This window comes from Ascaphus truei, chromosome 5 (genome assembly GCF_040206685.1).
Source record: "Ascaphus truei isolate aAscTru1 chromosome 5, aAscTru1.hap1, whole genome shotgun sequence".
NCBI classification, from domain to species: domain Eukaryota; kingdom Metazoa; phylum Chordata; class Amphibia; order Anura; family Ascaphidae; genus Ascaphus; species Ascaphus truei.
The window spans coordinates 116,655,403-116,678,095 of record NC_134487.1 but is presented as its reverse complement, the minus strand read 5'-3'; the positions used below and the strand labels follow the sequence as shown (position 1 = coordinate 116,678,095).

General features: G+C 41.5%; 1 protein-coding gene across 3 annotated transcripts in view; it reads right to left on the bottom strand.

Moving 5' to 3' along the window:
- The window catches only part of LOC142495268 (uncharacterized), a 228,965-nt gene that overhangs the window by 27,773 nt on the left and 178,499 nt on the right, over nucleotides 1-22,693 (bottom strand). For all 3 annotated transcript variants that reach the window (XM_075600499.1, XM_075600500.1, XM_075600501.1), the window contains 4 exons: nucleotides 13,485-13,584; nucleotides 10,803-10,923; nucleotides 2,863-2,926; nucleotides 1,852-1,941 (listed from right to left, as the gene is read on the bottom strand). In XM_075600499.1, coding sequence (XP_075456614.1) covers nucleotides 1,852-1,941; nucleotides 2,863-2,926; nucleotides 10,803-10,923; nucleotides 13,485-13,584 — 375 coding nt within the window. The remainder of the gene's footprint in view (nucleotides 1-1,851; nucleotides 1,942-2,862; nucleotides 2,927-10,802; nucleotides 10,924-13,484; nucleotides 13,585-22,693) is intronic.

Genomic DNA, 22,693 nt, shown 5'->3' with positions numbered 1-22,693 from the left:
TCCCGTAGTGCAGCAGTTATAATTATGTAAATATTATAATTGCAAACAATTTTAGGAAAGACAATGCTGCAGCCTGTTACATTGTCACAGTGACAGATACGTGTATTCGGGGTAGAGTTATTGCTATACCAGTATGCAGTGAAACAAAAGTATAATCTGCTTTACAGTCATTTACTTTGCAGAAGCCCTATACCAGGAGTGGCCAAATCCAGTCCTCAAGGGCCACCAACTGGTCAAGTTTGCAGGATATCCCTGCTTCAGCACAGGTGACTCAATCAGTGACTCAGTCTTTAACTGAGCAACCTGTGTTGAACTGGAGATTTCCTGCAAACCTCACCCATTGTTGGCCCTTGAGGACTGGAGTTGGCCACTCCTACTCTATACATTATACTAAGAGACCAATTACTTTGCTGTATACTATTTGTCTCCCATGCACCACCTTCAACCATTAATATTTAGGTATTAGGGTTGAGCGGACAGTTCTTTACTGTATATATCTATACATTATACCTCAACAATGTAATTGAATTGTGGACTCCAAGAGGTCTACTTATCAAAGTATCCTGGGTCCACAGCTGTGACAAAAACTGCACTAGATTTATTAAGGGAAAACATTAAATTTGAAACCAATGGGGTTTTCTTGTTTAATAAATCTAGTACGTTTTAAACCAAGTTTGCCTTTATCAGGAGAGCCTGATAAGTGACTCTCTAAAGGTTACTGTAGCTTCTGTAAGTTTCAAAGTGCTCAGTTGACCATGACCGGGCGAAAACTCTAATTGACTTGAATGAGAGTTTGCTTTGGTGCTAACAGAATCAGGCCCCAATAGACATTATTCTCTCCTCCTCCTTCAGGAGACGTTTAACTTTAAGGGACTATTCTATACAGGTCTCATTGAAAAAGTTAAATAATGTTGGGCTTTTTGCCCCTGATGTATCTGCACTGAATGTGTTAAGAATGCATTACAACACAAAGAAGCAAGCGTTGGATAAAAATGATGGGATTAAAATTAAACATAATAGTGCAAATTAGGATTTAAATTTCCTATGTATTATTCTTATAAATCTTTTTGAGTGTAACTTTAATATATATTGGTAAAGCTCTGGACAATGAATAAATGTACATGAATATCACAGTGATACAAGAGAACTGGCCTTGAGGACAACAATATGACCTAGTTTATTATAACTATGTGACACAAATTCTCCTTAGTTGCTAACACCGTGTAATAATGTGATGTTGCAGCTGTAATGAAGAAAGACAATCATCAGCAGTAGTGAGTCTACTTGCTCATGGTCCTATAGCTGCTCTTTAAAAACGATACAGTTTAATGTACATTATACAGTCTACATAAAAATAAAGACCATAACTGTATGAGAATGGCAATTAGTTGTGTTAACTTTCCTGGAAACTTGTCACATTTTTCTTTTGACATGTTATGTACCAGCGTCTACTCCCAGCACTCCCAAAACCATCACTCATACATTCTTCTCACAAAAACTTCCACTTAAAAAATCTGATATGAATTAAAAGTGGTCATTTGGGTTTACCCAACAAAGCGTGATAGTGCCAATTCAGCACTAAGACACATGGAAAGTGCTATTTAAGTCAATAGTACTTTTCGTGCGGTATTGCTAAATTGGCACTAGCCCACTTTAATTAAAAGGCCCCGTTATTTTTCAATCACTGAGTTATTTGTGTCTGGCTCCTCTGGTTCTTTAGGGACATTTGCTCTCAAAGGCAAAGGTCAACAAATATATATTGTGTGTTGCAAAATCTATCGTTATTTTTACTTTCTCTTAGTTTATTTGCTTGTTTAGGCTGCTTATCTTTATATTAAAGGGATGAAGTACCTGCATTGTTTTCACATCTCTAGATCGTTGCAAAGGTGTGGCTCCTCTGTAGTCCAATATATCTACATCAAGCTGTAACTGCAAAAGTGTCTGAAAATGAAACAGAGGAAGTAACCAAAACAGTTTTCATCTCCCAACTGTGAGGAGTGTGGATAAGAAATAACACAAATACAGATGTGGTGCGATACAAGTTCCTCCGTGCGTCACTTGGAGTAAGCGGACTGTGGCCCAAGCACAATCACGGCTCAGCGCAAAGGGAATTTCCCATAAGGATTAACACAGCAGGGTTCCCTGCTTCTGATTAGAACTCCTGCAGTGTTAATCTGCACAGAGAGAAGCAGCCCCTCGGTGTCTCCACGCAGAAAAATAGCGCAATCTGCTGTAAGAGCTGTGCGGGGAGACAGAAAGAGTGACTGCTTCTCTCTGATCTCTCTGTGTAGCTATTAGACTAGTGGTGGCCCAGTAGGATTAATGCAGCAGGAGTCCCATTATGAAGCAGAAACTCCTGCTGCATTAATCCCCTCAGCTCAGCCAGTTTACTAGATGGAGAGAACAAATCAATCTCTTGAGCAATACCTCCGATGTTTCATCTCCGACGCACAAGATAATTGGACCGAACTACTCCCATGGGCCGAATTCGCTCACAATTCACTTCGGAATGAGTTCACCCAGGCGTCACCCTTCTTTATAAACTACGGTTTTCACCCAGCCCACCTCCCTATATCTGCTAGCCCCTCCGGAGTCCCGACAGCAGATTCCAGGGTAAACATTTTTCAAAACTCCTGGAAGAGAATCCAAAGGACTCTACAAGAGGCTGTTCACCGTGTTCACCGTGGCTATGTACAATTCTGGGTATAGAGCTGAGTTGCAAACCATAAAAGTAAAAACATGTGGTACAGTATATCAACAAGACAAAATTACTCATTCTCACCTGGAAAGCTTATTCTGTCTCAATGAGTGAAGACATTACAAAGTTTAGAGAAGCGTACATTAGAAATGACTATCACCAACCTCAATAACACTGTATTCCCCAAAGTAGGCAGCAACATGTAGCAATGTGCTTCCATCAACACACCTAGAAATACAAAACATATGAAACACAGTTATCTGGACTTTAACAATGCAAGCTACAGAACACTAATGTACAGTAGCTCTAACTTTCATTAAGTGAAGTGAATAAAGCATGTGAATTATTCTATATGTCAACTATTCTCTTTGTGAATGCCAAAATGTGCATATCAAGAAAAATACAATTTTGTTTTATCACTTATTAATAAGTGATAATATACACTATTACTAAGTCAGTATGTGCTTAGACAGATTATTGTGGCAACTATTAACATATTTCTTGAATTCATGGATTTTATTTCACGTGTTCTATAAATGACAGTCAATATAACAGTTTTTCTTTGAGTTCAGCAAATCTGAAAAGAGATTAATTTTACTGAATAAGAACCAGACACCAATAATGACATCATTAATGGATTTGAGGATCCTCCAAAAATGCAATTAGTACAAAGGAACCACATCAAAGTGTCACTGCACTAGAGTCTGGATCAGTTGCTAATTTCCTGAATGCTAACCTACAGGAACTCTATCTTTAGCTCATGGCAACAGCCAAGCTGAGGTGATACACACATACTGTACAGTAAGTGCTGCACTAATGCATCTTGCTGATCGGACAACAGCAGAATACATTTTTTAAGGATGTCCAAGATTTTAATTTTCTAAGGGAAATGATTGGCATTAATGTACTAGTAATCTAAGGTTTTACCACAATATTGAATAAGTATCTAGATTACTACATGGCATCGGCCATTAAAGTTTAGTATGTGAAATACCATGGTATGTCTCTGTTCCCCTTAGAAACAAAAGATGATTACTGAAGGACGCTAGAACTTCTGAGGTGTCCTGAAAGCAGTACAGGATAGCAAAAGGAGTATATAAAGTACTGAAGTACAAAAAGATTATATACAATATTATTACAAAAGGGCTTATAAAGTTATGTTTTCTTATTGAAAACCAAATTGAAGTAATATGCCTACCGTCTTGTTACTTTTAAGAACATGCCCGAAAACAGTAACTTTGGATATAAGGGGATTTCAACGTTAATCCAAAAAAAGTCTCAAACTTTACTATATCCTTATGATGTTGAGGAATATCACAATATCGTACTAAGATGGGCTTTAAGATGTTCTGTAAACATCACAAGTTTTTTTTTTAATGTATTTGGGACGGATTGCCTCCGTAGGTTTTGGAGACCCATGGCTGCAGTAAGAATGAAATAAAGAGACATCCTGATGTTGGGGGAGAAGGTGTGTGATTATATTAAAATTATCATTACTATATTTCTGGTACTTTATGCATGATGCCAGAAGCTGAAAACAGTGATGTTATTACAAAGTGAGAATGATCTGCTTATTTTGGTTTTCTGGGAAAGCCAAATGCAAGCATTGTATATTTGTATGTATGACCATGCTTAGCCTCTTATAAATCCAAATTTGTTTTAGGTGACAAGTCAGTTGCTATGGTGATGACACATCTTATTTATTAATATATACTACAGAGCCCTTACTCTGCTGTACTCTGCTGGTCCTCAGAGCTACCTCACTTTCTTCCTTAAGGGCCTCTCACCTGTTAGAGTTTAGGTTATGTATCATGCTTACTGTCAAACAAAAATCATTGTAATACAATGTAATGATCATTTTCAATCCTAAAAGAAAATAGTTTATTAAAAGAAAACATTTTGTTGTCTGTATGCTCACCCAATGTATAGGAAATTACACTTCTAAACGCCATACTTTCATTTGTGAATGTTTTGGTGCTTTGATATGACCAGGGAGGCTCCCTTCTCCCCCCTACCCCGTACCCACATGGAATGTATAAATAAAGACAGGAAACCGAAACTGGTGGTATAAATGGCCACGGCTATTTATTTATACAAAAACCTAACAGGGGTAAATGCCACTACCTGCCAGAGTGCTCCTTTGACAGGAGGGGGAGGAAACGGTCAGTCAGCCCTTGAACCGCTGACCTCGTGTCCCCTTCGCGAGCGGGCTCTCAAAGTCATGTCTAAATGACCCCGTCCACCCGTACTCCCACCAGGCTCAAACCGCCCAGCTCCCAGTCTGGCAAGAACAAGCACCTACCCCCAAGAGCCGCCGCGACAAAGGCAAAACTGGTCAACGACCACTCTTGCTTGGAACTTCGTTCCTTTAATATTCAACAAAGTATCAACTCTTCACACTGTAACAGAACAAAGCAACAATAACACATACAATAAAACGTGTACAGATGACAGGGAATACAATGGTACTGCTAACATTTCGCTGTCGATTGATAATATGATTGTACTGCACTACACGTAAGGAGATAGGTGGGTGGGAATTGTCTCGGTGAACAGGCCGTTCTGCCCACCAGCAGGGCCTTAAATAGGCCCCAGGAAACTTAAATATGCCCCAGGAGGGAGGTGTGAGAGACGGGCCACGAACGTCAGGTAAACATTTGTAAAAATCATAGTTCGAAATGAAATATTCATATATTTCTGCTACAGTCGCCATGTTATCTGCTGCAGCATTAATTGCAGAACATATTACAAATGCATAACTACAGACAGGTTTTTTATACGTGTACGATGTACACATGGAGTCCAGTCCAGTCAGCAATTGTGCAAGGATAGTGTAGGAATGTTGAAAAAAGTGCAGAGCATTGAGTTTTATAATTGTCGAGAATAAACGGGGACAGGCTCTTTGATAAATTGCGATCCCTCGCATGAAACATGTCAGAGTGAACGTTTTTTGCTGTTTAAATGTGCCAATAAATCTATAGTTTGCTGATACAGAGGATTCGGGTTCTGTTTGACTGACGTAGGCAGCTGCACCGCCTTCTTCTCTCCATTTGTTCTTTGCCAGCACCTTGGTAGGAGCACGCTGACAGCGCCAGGATCCCACACACCAACAATGAGTCATGCATTGATTTGTTCTGGTTTCTTCTTGCAAAGTGTTCCTCAGTGAAGAGGTTAGAGAAGGTACGGATACCACTGTATTATAGAGTGTGGCTACGTGGGATTTCATTTACATTGCGTTGTATATACGTCCCAACATTGCATTTGTGCCTGATCTAGTCTGAGTAGCGTCGCTGAGGGAAGTGGTGTCCCCATTTCTCCAGAAGTACATTGAGTTTTATACGTTTTTATTATGAAACGCCGACATTTTATAACGTGTTCAGCGTCTTCAAGGACCGCGGTCGATTCACAATGGACCACTGTGGTAGACTTGGTTTTTATCTGGTTTTGAAACACCAGCAAATTGACACAGTAGCACAGTACTCTACACATTACAATTCGTTAATTTCTGCCACCTGGCGGATACGCGAAGAATACCACCCAAAGAAATCGAAACCATTAAATTAAAACAGATCAACCACGGTAAACACAGGGGTGCCTGGCAGCGTGAATACCATGTGGAGTACAGCAGCGCACACGAAAACGGCTCTGTGATTTGTTCAAATAACGGCTACTGCATCTGTACGTCAACAGAGCTGGAGTTTCAGCTGTAACCTCCAAACAGTTTAATGCTGGGCGTTCCTGGTGATGTCACTTGCAGGGACTACAGAATCCCTAATAGGTCAAAAAGGCAGGATGCATTTCGTTACACAATCCGTAACTTTCTCAGGGGATAAGAGTGAGTTACGGATTGCACATTGGAACTTTTTGACCTATTGGAGATTCTGTAGTCACTGCAAGTGACTACAGTTATTACAGGCTACCATTGCTTGCCAATGTAGCTATCAAGGTACAAATTCAGAGGGTGTACATAGCCACAGTGACAATCAATGTGGCCAGCTAGTCATTGAAACCTATGACTAGTTGACCACTTTGGTTACTAAGGGATTAATATGAAATTAAAATTAGTATGAAAAGTAATATTTTATCACCTATTTCAGGTGGGTTTAGCTTATCTTGCCTATGTGTGCTTTATAACGGGCAATATATTTTCCATTACATACATAGGAAAGACAGGGATAACATCAGCCTGGAGTAGGTGATAAAAAAACTAGCATTATTTCTAGCATTAATCCCATTCCGATAAATTTTCGAACCAAAAAATGCGGTATTATGATTACTTTTGACCAAATCCAATATTTTTAACGAGTCTGATAAAAATGACGAGTCCGGTGTTTTTGGAGGTGCATGTTAATGTATTGCACTATTAAAAAAACCTCCCTTTTTTGACCAATAATACCGCATTTTTAGGCTACTGCAGTTTGATGTATCCGACCTCAATGTGTTCAATGAGTTCAATGAGTTCCCCATTAAGTATTAGCACATTTTATGTGCAACTTAAATAAGATACAATAATTTGCAAACTTCACAACCACTCCATTACATTTCTAGAAGTACAGTACAGGTAAGAAATTGTGGTAATCTCTATCAATGATTTTGTAGTCATAGCTCCATGGTTAGTTTTTTTAAAGACAACAATGGCTCCTGATCGTATAACATTAAATATGAGCAACAAAAACCACAAAGAGTGTGAGCACAAAGAAAAACCGAACAGAATGCCAAAGGAAAGGAATTATGTACCTGCACATCTACAAAACTAAAGGTATTGTTTTTAAAAAAAAGCAGCATGATGTAGCAGTGCTGTATTTTCAGTTCAAAACTTTTGACAGATGTATTTACAGTAATTTACTGTTTCATTATGGCAAACTTTAGGTATCAGTTCAAATCTGTCATAAGTTGATTTGTTGGTAAACAGTAGTTGGACTTGTACTGCTAGCTGTTTCTACCCATTACCGGGTCTGTCTTTAATTAGGTGAATGATTAAACTATTTGAATATGAAAAGTTAGAAGTATTGGAGCAACTATGCATCTTTATATGATACCTAAGCAACATGGTCGCCATTCCTTCTGATGTGAAATAAAGGTGCACATGGCTAGTAGATAGCCATCTGGAACTAATGACAATATACAGGCATACCCTGCTTTAAGGACACTCACTTTAAGTACACTCGCGCCTGTCAGCACGTCCTGAACAGCAATACCGGCTCCCTACCTGTACCAAAGCTGTGCGCAAGCGGGGAGACTATAGAGCCAGTTACAAATGCGTTATTTACATCAGTTATGCACATACATGACGATTGCAGTACAGTACATGCATCAATAAGTGGAAAAAAGGTAGTGCTTCACTTTAAATACATTTACACTTTACATACATGCTCTGGACCCATTGCGTACGTTAATGCGGGGTATGCCTGTACTGTATAGAGATCAACATTTGGAAATGTCGAGCTTCTGGATGTAAACCAGATAAAGAAACAAATGGTTTTATAGCTTGTTCAGAGAAGCTAGGGGGTACAGTTAAACAGCTGTCACTATTATTTTTTTGGTACTGGAAAACAGTGTCACGAAGGAACAACCAGAAAAGCAACTGTGAGGGAAGTGTGTGGTATGACTCATTGAATTCTTATTAAGGTGTGAGATACAGTACTCAGAAGGATGTGGTGAAAACAAAAATAGAGTTCTTACGCAAGAGGAAAGAATTAAAAAAAAGGAATTAAAAATACATGAAAATGTTTATACTTCATTAAAAATAACCACATATATGTGAATCTGACATGTCAGAAAACTGATGTTTGGTTAGTCAACTTTTAATTGACCTTTTTTCTGTCATTGTTTGCAACAGTTTTAAATCATTATTTAATTTGGCATACATTTTAAATGTTGATGATTTATCTTTCTCTAACCTGAATCTAACTCTAAATTGGAGTAACTGGGCTACTCCTTTGATCCTCAATTGTGTACTGTCTTCTCTCTCAAAGTGTTACCTTGAGTTACCTGACCTCTCTGTTAATTATTTCACATTATATGAAGACCTCATTTTATTGTCACTCTTTTTTTCCTGCTCTTGCAACTACCTTGAGCTCTTAATTGCCTTACTTCATAGAGTAATCGGACAGCCCGCAAACATATGCATTCAAGTTCTGTAGATCTTTTAGATATATTTGTAATCAAAAACAATGGAATATGTAAATAAACTACTGGATTGAGGCATATCGGTCCAGAATTAATTCACTGAAAGCAGGACTCCACACAGCTCAATCAATGTTGTTTCTTTCAAAACCTGGGGCTTCCCAGTGCAGAATGAATTTTGTCTTGCCATTAGGGACCCTTGTTCAGGAGTTATTCGAATTCAATGTGAAAGTATTTTTGGATTAAAATGACCATAGACAGAAAACTGCCAGCGAACAAATCAACAGGCAGGATCATCAGTGACCTAACAATGTCCCAATTAGCATGGAGATGAAGGCATGTGTTTTCAACTTAAATAATAGAATTCTTTTTGAAAAAAGTCTCTGTGTGTGGAAACACCACACTATTCCAAACCCTCCGGATCAACAGAGGTAATCCCTGCTTTCAATCATTTATATTCATGTTGTTCTTTGTTGTTTTATAAAAGGAACAGTTTACTTGGGCTTTCATTTTGTCAGGATCGCAGCTAGGCGCCTCCCTCATCACGCGTCACGCGGCAGTACCTGTGATGCGCGCAGACCTCTGTCTGTGCGTGCGCACCGATGAGATACTCCGCCCGTGGAGGCGCGCCCCCACTGCATCACCATGGCGCCTACTCTCCATGGTGACGCGCCCGCCCTACGGCGCACTCCTCGTGCGAGCGTATGCCGCGCGGCAACGAAGATTAACAACATCAGCTGTGTTACACCTGCAACCAATTCAGCACCATCCTATCGGCTGGTAGCTTATGTTTGATGTCATCTTTCTGCTACCTTCTGATTGGTTCCTCCTGTTTTATTTACCTTCCTGGTTCCTGTGCACATTGTTGAGCATAAACTAGTGTTTATGTGCTGTGCTCGCTGCTTCCTGTATGTTGCCTGACCCGTGTTGTGACCCCTGCTCGTACCTGGACCTGTCTCTTCTGTACCCCTGGACTTCGGCTTGTTATTGGACCCCCGCTCTCTCCTCTCCTCGACCACGGCTTACGGAAACTGATTACTCTCCTCTCTCCAACCCCAGACCACGGCAAGTACCACGACATACCCGAACTCTCCTACCCTGACCCGGCTGCACGACTCTGACTCTGTACTCCGAACCTGGCTCCGTGGTTGTAGGGCGGCGGTTATATACATCCCCACCTCAGCCCCACGGTCTAGTCCTGTTTGTGGTGAGCATACATGACACATTTACAGATGTCACATAGACCAGGGGTGTGCGAAGTGGGGGGTGGGAGAATTTCCAGGGAGGGCACGGTGGCTACAGAGGTCCCGCGCTCTCCCCAAAGCACTTAAATTAAGTGCCGGGGGACTGTGCAAGGCTCTGCAGCTACTCCTACCTGATCTTCGGTGATGCGTCGCCATGGTAACCGGTGTCAAATGACGCCGTGGGTCACGAGACATCACGTTGCCATGGTAATGCGATGTCACATGACCCTGTGGCGTCATTTGACGGCGGAGCCTTGCAGGAGGTGGGGGCCCTAGCCAGGAGATGAGAAGGCACAGGGTCAAAAGTTTGCGCACCCCTAACTTACACTATTGTACAACAGTAACGGCTAGAGATATGAATAAGCTTTAGCAAGTTTCACTTCAGCCATAAATGGACTTACTCTACTGCCAGTTATCTAACACTAATCATTCTATTTATACTCATCTCAGTCTTGCCTCTTCATTTTGCTGCATTACAGAAAAAGTCTGCACAAAAAACATATTTATAAAATCAGGTTCACCCAAGGTTTATTTTTTAATACATTGTATCTTTTTGTCTTTCTAAAACCGTTCAATGTTTAGCAGTGTCTTCAATTTCCATAGCCCATTTAACCAATGTCAGTAGATAACTTTAAACCAAAAATGTATTCTGAGCTTCAGTAACTCATTTTTGTTGTTGTTGTTGACGTGCCACACCCATGTTTAAACCAACATTATATGTGCTTTAACCATACCTGCTTCTCAAGCTGGCCATAACTTTGCGTCCATTCTTATGATCTTCTACAAGCTTTTTAAGGACTTCAATATTTCCGTGAAGAGCCAGGGGAACTGTAGTCTGCCACATTTCACAGTAGGCTGAAAAAACAGACAGAATACCAGAATATGACATTTCTGTCCATCTTTGTTTTTCTTTTTCTTCTACAGTTTTTCAACAGTGGTGTTAAGACTCATAGGGGTTTATTCATTATACTGTGAAACTTTCATGTATTAACATCCAGGAACATTTGTTTTGACATACTGCGCCATTTTGTACCCCACAATCCGTCATATTTAACATGCACGTTGCTTCAATTTCTAATGTCTGGTGAAAAATGTCTATATTTTTTTTACTGTACCTCAGCCCTGACTGACTTTTTAATGCAGATGGAAGTGAGAAAATGTGACATACAGAGACACAGGTGATGCGTTGACATGAGGCACACAATGAAAATGTGGCTTTGAAAGTGCTTAGATCACAGATTCCATAGTTGTGACATTTTCTTTCAATACATTAAGATCAAGAGATGGGAAGAGGAAAGAAAACAAGAAAGCTCTGTATGGCCCCTAGTGTGCAGTGAAGAGCTCAGAGTACTTGAAGCATTCCAGTTCAGTGCTACTGACTGATCCCAGTAGTGCCATGTCCTGATTTGGCAAGATCCTGAAGGTTGCAAACTACAGTACATTGGCTAGTTTAATTGTGTATAAAAGTAAAATGTTACCTAAAAAAGAACATTTGAAGGTGTAGCAATCATTTTTGAAACCAACATTATGTTTTCCCTTTATTATTAAGAACACAATGTAAACATATTTAATGTGCACCATTGCTAAATAAAGCATACTTACATGCTATTAGTACATGCATTCACAATCATACGTGAATTTACCCAATTTGCATAAGAATATGATATTGATTCGTAATACAGAAAACTTTGTCTGACTTGAAGAGAGGCTTGAGAACCAGTGTATAGTACTTAACATGTTATAGCCTAAATACGATTCAAATAATCACATACAGTATTCATGTTGTTTTTTTTGTTATTCTGATGTAAATCACAAACTAGTTATATCCAAATTGCATGCTAAAGCAATCTTAATAGCAAGCACCTGATTTTAAGCCTTTATGACACTCTTGAAATATATAATATAATATTAATTTAACACAAAAGAAAGTCAGGCAATTGGGATTCTATAATTATGCAGTGATTCTATTCAACATGCAGTGGAGTTGTTTTTCCCCAGTGCTGGAGAATAGTTCAGCTCCATTAAAATAAATGGAACTAAAATCATTTCTAGCACAGGCAAGGCAGCGTCATAAAATAGTAAATAGGGGCTTATGAGACATCAAAGGAAAATAAGATCTAGGTTGCTTTTATTTTTTATTGTGTCCTCCTAAGCACATACCGTTAGTTTACTAGTGTAGATCAAGCACTATCTGCTCAGCTCCAGAGATTGCAATCTATTTTGCATTATACTCCTACTCCAGCACTATGTAGACAATTACTTTTTTCTATATTCAATGGGTCTTATTCTATAAAGTGTGACAGAGCCCGATCCTGCACAACCATACGGAAAGCCCCATTGAGGGCAAGAGGACTTGAAGTAAATGGAGCATTCCATGCTGTATTGCAGAATCTTAGCTGTTGCACTATTTAGAATAAAGCACAATACCACAACTCTCAAGACCACAAGCCTTCCCGGTCATTTTTTCTCTCTATAACAGACTAGATATTTGGACTCAGACATGTGAACATGGCAATGTTTGTAAGGCTTTCTATACAGTAAGTATAGCCTTGGTGAGATTTAAGAATAGTATTCCCTCCTCAATGCAGAAACCCTATTGAAATTAAACTGTTTGGTATAACCAAATATTACTAGTGATATATATTCCCACTGATGCACTGTGGGTCATATTTACTACAGTAAGTAGGTTTAAGCCATGAGTCTCCTTGAGGTTTTATTCAAGTGAATGGGCCAGAAGGTGCATTACAGCGTATTGTTGCTTATTGTACTGTATATGGTCCAATAGGTGGATAATTTACAAAATCAATGTTCTAAAAAACTAAAAGTTTTGTTTTTTATTATTTAGTTTTTTTCTATGTTCACCCTGGTTCTGATACTATTCGATTTACTGTGCTAATGGTGAATTGAAGCAACGTGAGAAGTTTGTGCTGCTCCTACTTGGTGGTAATGAATAGTTCAAACCCTTATCTTAAGCAGCAAAAACAAACTCTCCTTTTGATTACTATACATTTTTCTTAATTGCTGCTCTGATCTCGTGTGATGACAGTGCAAAATAAAACCCAGTATTGGCATATAAAGCATGTGAAAGGCTGCTGATTTAGAAGCACAAATGGCCCACATTTTGACCTGAAATTTTTTGAGAATATCTTCCGTGAATTGTGTTGATGAAACACTGATTTATATATCACCCAAAAAGTATACAAATACATTCCTTATTTGCTTTAACTGTCTCATTGGAGTTAGAAAACAAAACTATAATATACAGTAGGTCTATTCTCATTTGTTGTGCTAAAATAGCTTAAACAGACACCCCACAACCCTTAAAAAAAACAATGATAATAAATGATATTGGCATCATATGGCATTAATATTAAATGTCATTATAATCTTTTGATATAGAAATGATCTAACATTACCTTTACAATAGTCTTTGAGTTCTTGATTGAAAATGGCATCCACAACTGTTTGGCATCTAATGTCTTTGGCACATAATTTCCATTCCCATTCAATTAAAAGCTAGCAAGTGGATAGAAATATGTATACTGAACATCAGAAAATGGCTGTTGTCATTTTACAGTTGAAACGTAAATCTCAGACTAATCAAAAAACTTAAATACCAAAAACACAGAACTTTTAGTAGCTAAATTCCAAAGCTGCATATTAGAAGACAGAAGGGTATATATAGCTCCATCCAATGTTCTAGAAGCAGTTTCCTCTGAGTACTGGCAGAGGGTTCCACTGTGAATCCTGTAAATTTGTTCAAGTGTATAGATATGTATTTTAAGCATGTCCTGTCCCTGTTTATTATTTTCAGTTAATGAATGTGCCCTATATACAGTAGTTGGCGCCTATGGTAATGGCCCAAGATTGTTCTCATGCGGGAAGAGAAGTGAGCATGGGCTTAGCAGGAGTTCTCAGAGTAGTACCACCGAAGCATTCAGTAAATCAGATCATCCCCACTGGAGAGCCCTTAGTAAACTCCCGTGCCAATATGCATGGACGAGGTATGCCATGCACAGTAATGGAATACTGATCCCAGGAAGCAGTGTATTTCCAATGGGAGCCCACTTGAGATGGGGCATTATTGACGCTATGCAAGAGATTGAAAATCCAAAACTAAGAGTAGGTGTGAGAACTATCAGGGGAATAAGCAAATAGTAACTTTATGAATTGCAATCAGTAAATATGTCTAATGTGAAGTCTGTCCTTGTACGGTGAGCCTTATCAACAGATGTTAAATAAAACTCCTTTTTGTACTATAAAAGTTCCTGGTGCCCATCCTTATTGTATCTGCATATCCACGCCCAGTCTGTACTGACCCAGCAATGAAAACATTGCTTTCAGTGACATTTATGGTGTCATTGTTTCCCCTACCTTTGCAGGCAAGAGACATTGTAATAATAACACTGTGAGGGTGTACACTCACTAATCATTTCCATTTCAACATTAGCACATTATGTCTTCTGGGTAGTTACAAGTATGTAAACTCACGGATATTCCATGAGATTCGCGGATTTAGCTCTCACTTTGGCTTTCTCTTTTTCATAGCAGAGAGACTTCAGTGCAGCTGAGCGTCTGAACAGTGCGTGTTTCATCTCCCCCTGCTGCGTGTTCCTGTGTCTGATCACAGGAGGGAGACGGCAAGCACCCCATGCAGCTTTAAGCTTCTATGCTCCTGGCTGCATCCTAGGTGAGCAGTTTATTTTTAATGTTCAAATCCATGAACATATGTACTAGTGTATGCATATCAGTGTCTGTTCTATCAGTGCGTATTGTATGAGGCCATGTATATTAGTGGTGTACTGTATGTAGTTTTAAGAAAAATAGAGAAGTTGCGCCAAAAGGAATTCCTACTGTTCAGTATATGACTTCAGTTCTTTCCACAATGCAGTTCCGCTGCCCGAGTCTCTCAGAGGTGATTCACCAACCTCTGTGTAAATATAGGTAGAAAAAGGGGGAAGGATCCTCAGGCGCGTTGTTCTGCTTGTGGCTCCACGACGTGTAGAACGTAAAAAATAGAAGGGAAGAGAGGGGAACCACAGTGAGAAAACAACACAATGGTTATACACAACTCACTTATTCATTTGGGGGGGGGGGGTAGACAGTGAAAATTCACTTGTGGGAGGAGACACACTCACAACAAGTCTTCAATTTTGATTAGATGACTTCTCCTCTGTGGGTGATGGGATGGGTTGAGGGTGAGGGGATGCCTCCTGGTATCTTCCTCAAGAAAATAAAAAGAAAAGGAAAAAAATAGTGCAATACAATTTATTAACAGGTAAGTAAAAGAGATTAAAAACTCCCAAGCGACCAATATCTATTGGCATAGGGAGGAGATGTCGCCAGACTCCACAGCGCGTCCCTTTCCGGGTTGGGGTGTCTTGTCTTGGCTGGTTCCCTGCTGGCAGGTTCTTCCTGTCCGTGCGTCGAGTTCAGCTGACTGCAGAAAGGATGTCCAAAAGCCCGTGCACAGGCTGGGTCCTTCTCCGTCCGCCTTTCCCCTCTGCACACACGATACACAGCTGCCTGTTCCGTTGCGCATGCGCATGCGCAACAGGCGAGATGCTGGGTCAAAGGGCAGGGAAGTCAAAGTTTTCCCTTTCTTTTTATTTTCTTGAGGAAGATACCAGGAGGCATCCCCTCACCCTCAACCCATCCCATCACCCACAGAGGAGAAGTCATCTAATCAAAATTGGAGACTTGATGTGAGTGTGTCTCCTCCCACAAGTGAATTTTCACTGTCTACCCCCCCCCAAATGAAGAAGTGAGTTGTGTATAACCATTGTGTTGTTTTCTCACTGTGGTTCCCCTCTCTTCCCTTCTATTTTTTACGTTCTACACATCGTGGAGCCACAAGCAGAACAACGCGCCTGAGGATCCTTCCCCCTTTTTGTACTGTATGTAGAAATATATGTGAAGGAAAGCAAGGCTGACACAAAAACTTTTCTCAAGGTAGATTTTGTTTTATTTAGGAATAGCACGCAATTAGGGTTTAGAGGATAGGTTTCCTCAATGTGAGAACAAGCACCCTGGTCTAGAAAAAAATCTCTTCCAAAGCACTAGTATATATACTATGTAAAAAAACATTATCCATACTTCATTCTCACGGCATTCTTGCACATGCTCTCTCAGCCGTGGCTTTATCTTCTGTGATCAATTTCCCACTCATTCATTATCTTCTGCATTCATTTGGGATAACGTGTATAAGTGGACATCATTTTTTCCTTTGTATCTGGCATCTACAGATAGTTCCTAAATCATGTATTTAGCATCTAAGGAGGAACAGTTGATAAATACTGTACATTTGGCTTCTCTGGAGATTTATTTTCATTCTGTTTCCTAGAGTACAGCCTTCTTTGACATAGTCTGGCCTCATACTGAACATTAACCTATTTTGTGCAGGAAATTCAATACACCATGTCAATCTCAGTCTCTGTTAAAGGGGTTCCACAGTTCAACAATATGCATGTGTCAGTGTGTATATAGGAGGATGTGTGTGTATGTACAGTATGAAGAATATTTTGAGGATGTGTGTGTATCAGTGTGTATTTATGAGGATATGTGTGTATCAGTGTGTATGGATGAGGATATGTGTGATCAGTGTGTATGTATGAGGATGTGTGTGTGTCAATGTATATGTATGAGGATGTGTTTTTCAGTGTATATGTATGAGGATGTGTGTTTGTGTGAGGATGTGTGCTTCAGTGTGTATGTATAATGAAATATGTGTATCACTGTGTATGTATGAGGATGTGTGTTTCAGTAAATGTATATGTAGCCAGGTTCCCTCTGGTCCCCTTGGCTCCCCACTTACCTCCGATGCGGCTGTGGCTAGTCACAGAGGCCTCCAGGGAGTGCTGCGGTAGGTGGGCTGGCGATCCAGTTGCCGGAGCTCCATTAGATCCCTCGCGCATGTGCAGTACGGTTGCGTGCGATGGCCATCTCAAGTATAGGCTCCGTGTGGGATCAACATTTTCCAGCAGCCTCAGGGGCTGCACCTCAGGTGGGGGAACCCAGCCAATAGGGCTGCAGTATCCCCGGTGCAAAGAGAGATACATTTGGCACGCTGCAGGAGCCACGCCAGTCGGAAGGGGAGCAGGAACAGAGTAGGTAGTGTCCAGGGAGCTGTGCTTTCCTGGACTAGGCCTAGTTTGCCCCCTTAGGCCCAAGGTTGGCCCTGAGTCCCTACCAGCTTTTTGGTACTGTAGGGAAAGGCCCCTTAGATAGGGACATTTCCCATTTAGCTCTATAGTGCCAAGGACACAGCAGAGACACTGCGCAGAGACTTGCCACCTGTGGTCTGGGACTCTCCTAAGGTAGGACACTCCAGCTGTTGGCCACCCCACTCAGAGGCGGACACCTTCGCTGATGGCGAAGACGTGGGATCAGACTGGTAATGTTATCAGTTAGTGGTATCCGGGGCTGGAGCGCTGTGACGGTTCAGGGGATTCCTTCCCCTTCTTATGCTCCTGACATCACCCTCTCTATCCCTTCTCCTGCCAACCTCCCTTCGCTTACCCACTCTGGTCCCGCTCCGGCAGCCTCTGACGCCGTTCCCTTACCTCAGCGCGCACCCGCACGTTCCTCGAGCCCCCTGCGGTGACACTCCCCGCTCTCAGGTCCCCTCAATGTCCGCTTCCATTCCCTCACCTCCGGTGGCTATCCCCTCTGTTTTTCCGTTACCCTCCTCAGGTGTGTCCGCGGCGCTCCGCGCATCTCATGACGCAGCCTGTGCGTGCGCACTCTCAGTTTACAGAGGGCGCGCGCACACGCTCCTTTTCTAAAGCCTGTCAGTCTCTGAACTCCTCCTCCCATGCCCTGCAAGCAATCTCTCTGTCTGACTCCCCTGTCTCCTCCTCTTCTCCTCCTGACCTATCCCTGTTTTCTCCCACTTCTCCCTCTGCTCCTCCTCTCTCTCCTATTGGTGTTCCCTCCTTTATAATCCCTGTCTGTCCTCTCTATCATTGCTCTGCATAGTTCCTGTTATCCCTTTGTGTGCAGTCCTATGTTTTGCTCTCTCTGTGTTCCAGCCTGTACCTGCTCCTGCTTATCTTTGGATTCCCCTGGTTTTGACCCCTGCTCGTCCTGGACTACCCTGCTCTCTGTTACCCTTGAACCTTGCTATGAACTCTACTTTGCTGACCTCTGGAATCCTTGGACTTGGCTTACGAACTTGACTACTCTGCTTTCTGGATCCCTGGACTTTGGCGCACGGACACGACCATTCTTACGTTAAACCACCAAGACGTTGCAAGTATACTAACTATTTTCCAACAGGCCCAGCAATGCCATACCACACTCCGGGCTTGGCCCCACTGCTGTGGGTGTGTGGTAATACCGTTCCCACCTTAGTATTGGGGTCTTGCCAGGTCTGCAGGCATACGGGCGTGACAAGCGCCCAGCAGGTATCACGCCCTACAAGTGCACCAACGATCATACACATATTCTGTGGGTTGCGCTACCGCACACTTGGGGTGGGTTTAGCTCCTGTGAACACCGGGTGGTTAGGGGCTCAAGGCAACTCAGTACTTTGGGGAACTGCACCAGGGTGTATAATGTGGTGGTTGGACAGTGGGGTACTATGTGGGCACGGCCGTTCGAGGCCTGTATCTTATATGGTATTAGTTGTGTTTCCAGTAAAGATAATATATTATATCTCTGTGTGCATATCATTTCTTTACTGTGTGTTCCTGGACAGGGGTTATCCAATTGCGCTTGGATCCCTCCTAGGTGGAGGCGCTGTCATCATACACATCAGGAACACCCCAGGCTCCCTGCGGCGGAGAACCAGGCATCCTGTGAGCCAATCAGGTAACGCACCACACGTAGTTGCCCTACACACAGGGAAAAGGGGCTACATATGTATAATGAAATATGAGTATCAATGTGTATGTACTGTATGTGCATGTGTGTATGGGGATGTGTATCTATGATGATTTATGTGTATTATTGTAGTGTATGTATTTGTCTATGTGTTAATGAGTGTATAGATGTAGCAGATATTATTACCCCCGTTAACATGATTAACTCAAAAAGTAACAAGTTCAATTACAGTGTTATTTCCTTAACCATTGTTTTCAATAGAACTACTATTAAATAACAGGACCATGTCAGTGCAACACATTGCGTTAACGGGTGCAAAACTGTATATAGGTATTAGCATGTGTGTATGAGGACACGTTCCACTGGGTAGTAGGAAGCAGACAACACTTGTAGAATAGGTAGAAAAATGAAATGTATGTATTTATTCCTTTTCCAGGGTCACATTCCTCTCTGCACCAAGAAACCTCCTTCAGCAACAGAAAAGTACATTTTCTAAAACACAATGAAGGCCTTTTGCCGTCTGTGGCGTGTTTCCAACAAAAAACTTGCCAGTAATAAACAAAATAAAGTCTCTTACATTCAAGGCCTGAGGCACAACAACACATCCTGCAGTTCAGTTTGCCTTTCCCAGATTGAAGTAGTATCCCAGAGGGAAAGGCTGCCGTTTAAATAGCACCTTAATTGGGGTCTATTTGGATCACCAGTAATTCTTACTCGGAGCTGCAATCTCTCTTTCTTGCAGAGAAATGGAAGTGCTAGAACAAGAGTTCATACTCTGAAGCTTGAGGACGGCAGACTGAGGAAAAATGCAGAATGGGACATTTGGTCGCAGCCGTACATGGTGTTTTTAAAAAAATGTATTACAGGATTGAAGTAGGGGGTCTCTGGAGCTGAACCTCATTAATTTCAGCTCCTGGGATCGCCTGCTTCCAGTTATACTTACCTCCAAAAGGGGTGCCAGTATCTCCTGAAGTTTTCTGCGATTTAAAGATCCCGCATCACATGGGCCAATAGGAAGTTGCATCGGGTGACATCACGGCTCCGTATTGGCCCGCAGGAGCTTTGAAAATCAGCCATAATGTTGTCAGAGATAACGTTATGCAGAACGGGAAGAGAACAATCAGTCAGAAACCAGCCAAGTGTCCGCACCTTCCCAGTGTCTTGAGAGGGAAACCGGGGATGCAATAGTCAAGATTACAGCACACCAAATGGAACGGATGACATTCGATGACATTCGGAACTATGTGTATTGGGTATGGATGAAAAGAGCCCTAGTATCACATGATCGTTCCATCACTAATGACGGAATGGAAGGGGAGGAGTCATCCCCCTTCTGTCCACTATCATTGCAGTCATCCCCCTTCTGTCCACTATCACACCGTTTGAATGGGACTCCAAGAACCCCCACTGTGTTAATCCGATGGGCCATTAGTGTGTGCAGAAATGTCACAGAAATGTTGCAGCATTACTGGGGTATCGCCCCAGATTTTCCCAGGCAAGTGTTCGGATACTCGTTGCTGCATCAGTACTTGTTTCTAAGGGGTTTTGTGAAAATGAATCCTAAACGCATTGCAAATACTGTAGACTTGCATCTACATAGTATTTGAACACTTCTTTTTCACAAGATCCTACTGACATTATTATTCTTACAACTATAAGGTTACCTTTGATTGACAGTGGTATAAGAATACAACCCTTGGAAGCGGGGAGTGTCAAAAAGGTTACTACTCTGGCACAGAATAATCTAACCATTTTAATTTTATTTGTCACAGAAATGGGGCAATCTTTATAGTCAGCTAATGACCGTTTAAAGTGACCCATTGCAGGATGCCTTTGGTTGTCTACTTTCAGAAAATATAACTTGTGTCTGGGTGCATCATTGTTTAGTTACTGTCATCACATGAGAAAGCAGCGGAGGGTCAACATCTGCTAAATGCTATTTTGGGACCCCCCACCATTTTCTCATATAAAAATATTAACTACATGAAAAGGAAATGTATTGGATGTTATATTATTTTCTTAAAGTAGACACAATTACGGGTTATATGGTGTGTAATGTGGCACATTTAGATAGCCATATTACATACTGCTCTTCCCAGTATAAAAACAAATACCAATATTTTTGTATAGCCTGGCCTTCGGCAGCTATTGCTAATTCTGGGCCTTTCCTCTGTCAGTCCTGTTAGAACAGGCAGTGGAAATGTTAATTCCTTCAGTTGGCCTGTTTTGCATTTCAGCTCTGAGTATTGTAGCAATATTCGGGGGCGGGCCTAAGCAACCTTTGAGCATGTTAATCCAAAGGGTGGATATGGGTTGGAACACCCCTTGATGTATGTGTGCCAATCGGTATCCAGCTTTGAGTTGTAATGATTCAAAGTTAGAGACACTCCCTGAGGATATTCAAAATGAGACATGTTTCCTAAATTTAGTGTGTTAGTTAGAGCGATCAGTAGTCTGAGAGAAGATCTTGAGGAGAGAGGACAGAGAACCCTTCTCCCCCTCTTGCCCCACCTGGGTAAGGAGGGGGGGGAGTTAAGCTGCCATGAGCAGAAGGACAGAGAGCAAATCAGGCCTAGGATGTTCTGCTGTTTGCTGTGTATGCTGCTCTGAATAAAGATCCACAGAAAATAAGCTGCACCCTGTTCCTGGTGTCTGGAGAATGGAGTGTCAGGGGGGGTCTCTCCTCTGGAGACCCCAGGGGATCCCTACTGGCTGGAGGCGCTGTGCACCCTGAGAGAACAAGGTAACCTGTCCCACACCACACCTCCTGTCCCTGTCCTGGTTCTTCCCACAACACCGCGGAGCACTCAGCCCTCCTGTTTGCCAGCAGGTCACAGTACCAAGACCACTCAGAGTAAACAGAAGGAGTGTACCCCCCAATCTCATGTCGGGTGGGGTACCATAGAAGGGTTACATTTGCATGTTAATGAAATTGCTGAAGTTACATGACCTCATTTCATTTGGCACCAACACCTAACAAAAATGTCACTTAATAATCAGTGTATGTGTTACCAGGATACACCACAAAACTGACACTCAAATCATTGTTTAAAAATGTTATTGCATAAATGTTTATAATCCTTTGGCCACGCACGAGTAAACTGTTGGCAGTGAAGGGGTTAAAATAGATGGCATATTACAGTGGTAGCTCACTTAGTGCAAGAATCCAAATACATTATTGTTATATACAAAAAACAAAACTGTGCGCTACTACCTAACTACCTATAAAGTTTAAATGTATAAATATATACAGTGCAGTGACTATACCATCAATTTAGTGATAAAAAATTTATAAAAAATTAAACCACAACTCCCACAGTGAGATAATTATACAGTACATTAAATAATAAGTGCCACATAACCGTGTTGGGGATAATGGCGTCTGCAGCTGTAAACGCAGGGGTGGCTCAGCACCCCACACACACTAAGAGAATGGAAACAAAAGAAAACAGCGCACAACGCCAAATGGTGAAGCAAATTCAACAATATATTATAGAATTAAAAAGGGGGTAATATATCTGCGTACATGAAAAAAGTTGGTAAAAGGCATGTAGTGTGTATCACACTGTTTACCACTCGGCAGCTGTTAGCTGTAGATTCAGGTGCTTGCTTCCCTCTGCTGCTGCAGCTCAGTTGATTCTGGGGCAGGACGTCAGTCTTTTCACTCCCAAGGGGATTTCCCTTCATGCAGCCAGGTTCAGCAGCTGGTACTGGGGCTCGGTGAAATCGCTCCTGCTTCCTGGCCAATATGAAGCTGCTCCTGTACCTCGGCAGGTGTATCCTCTGCACAGAGGTTAAAACG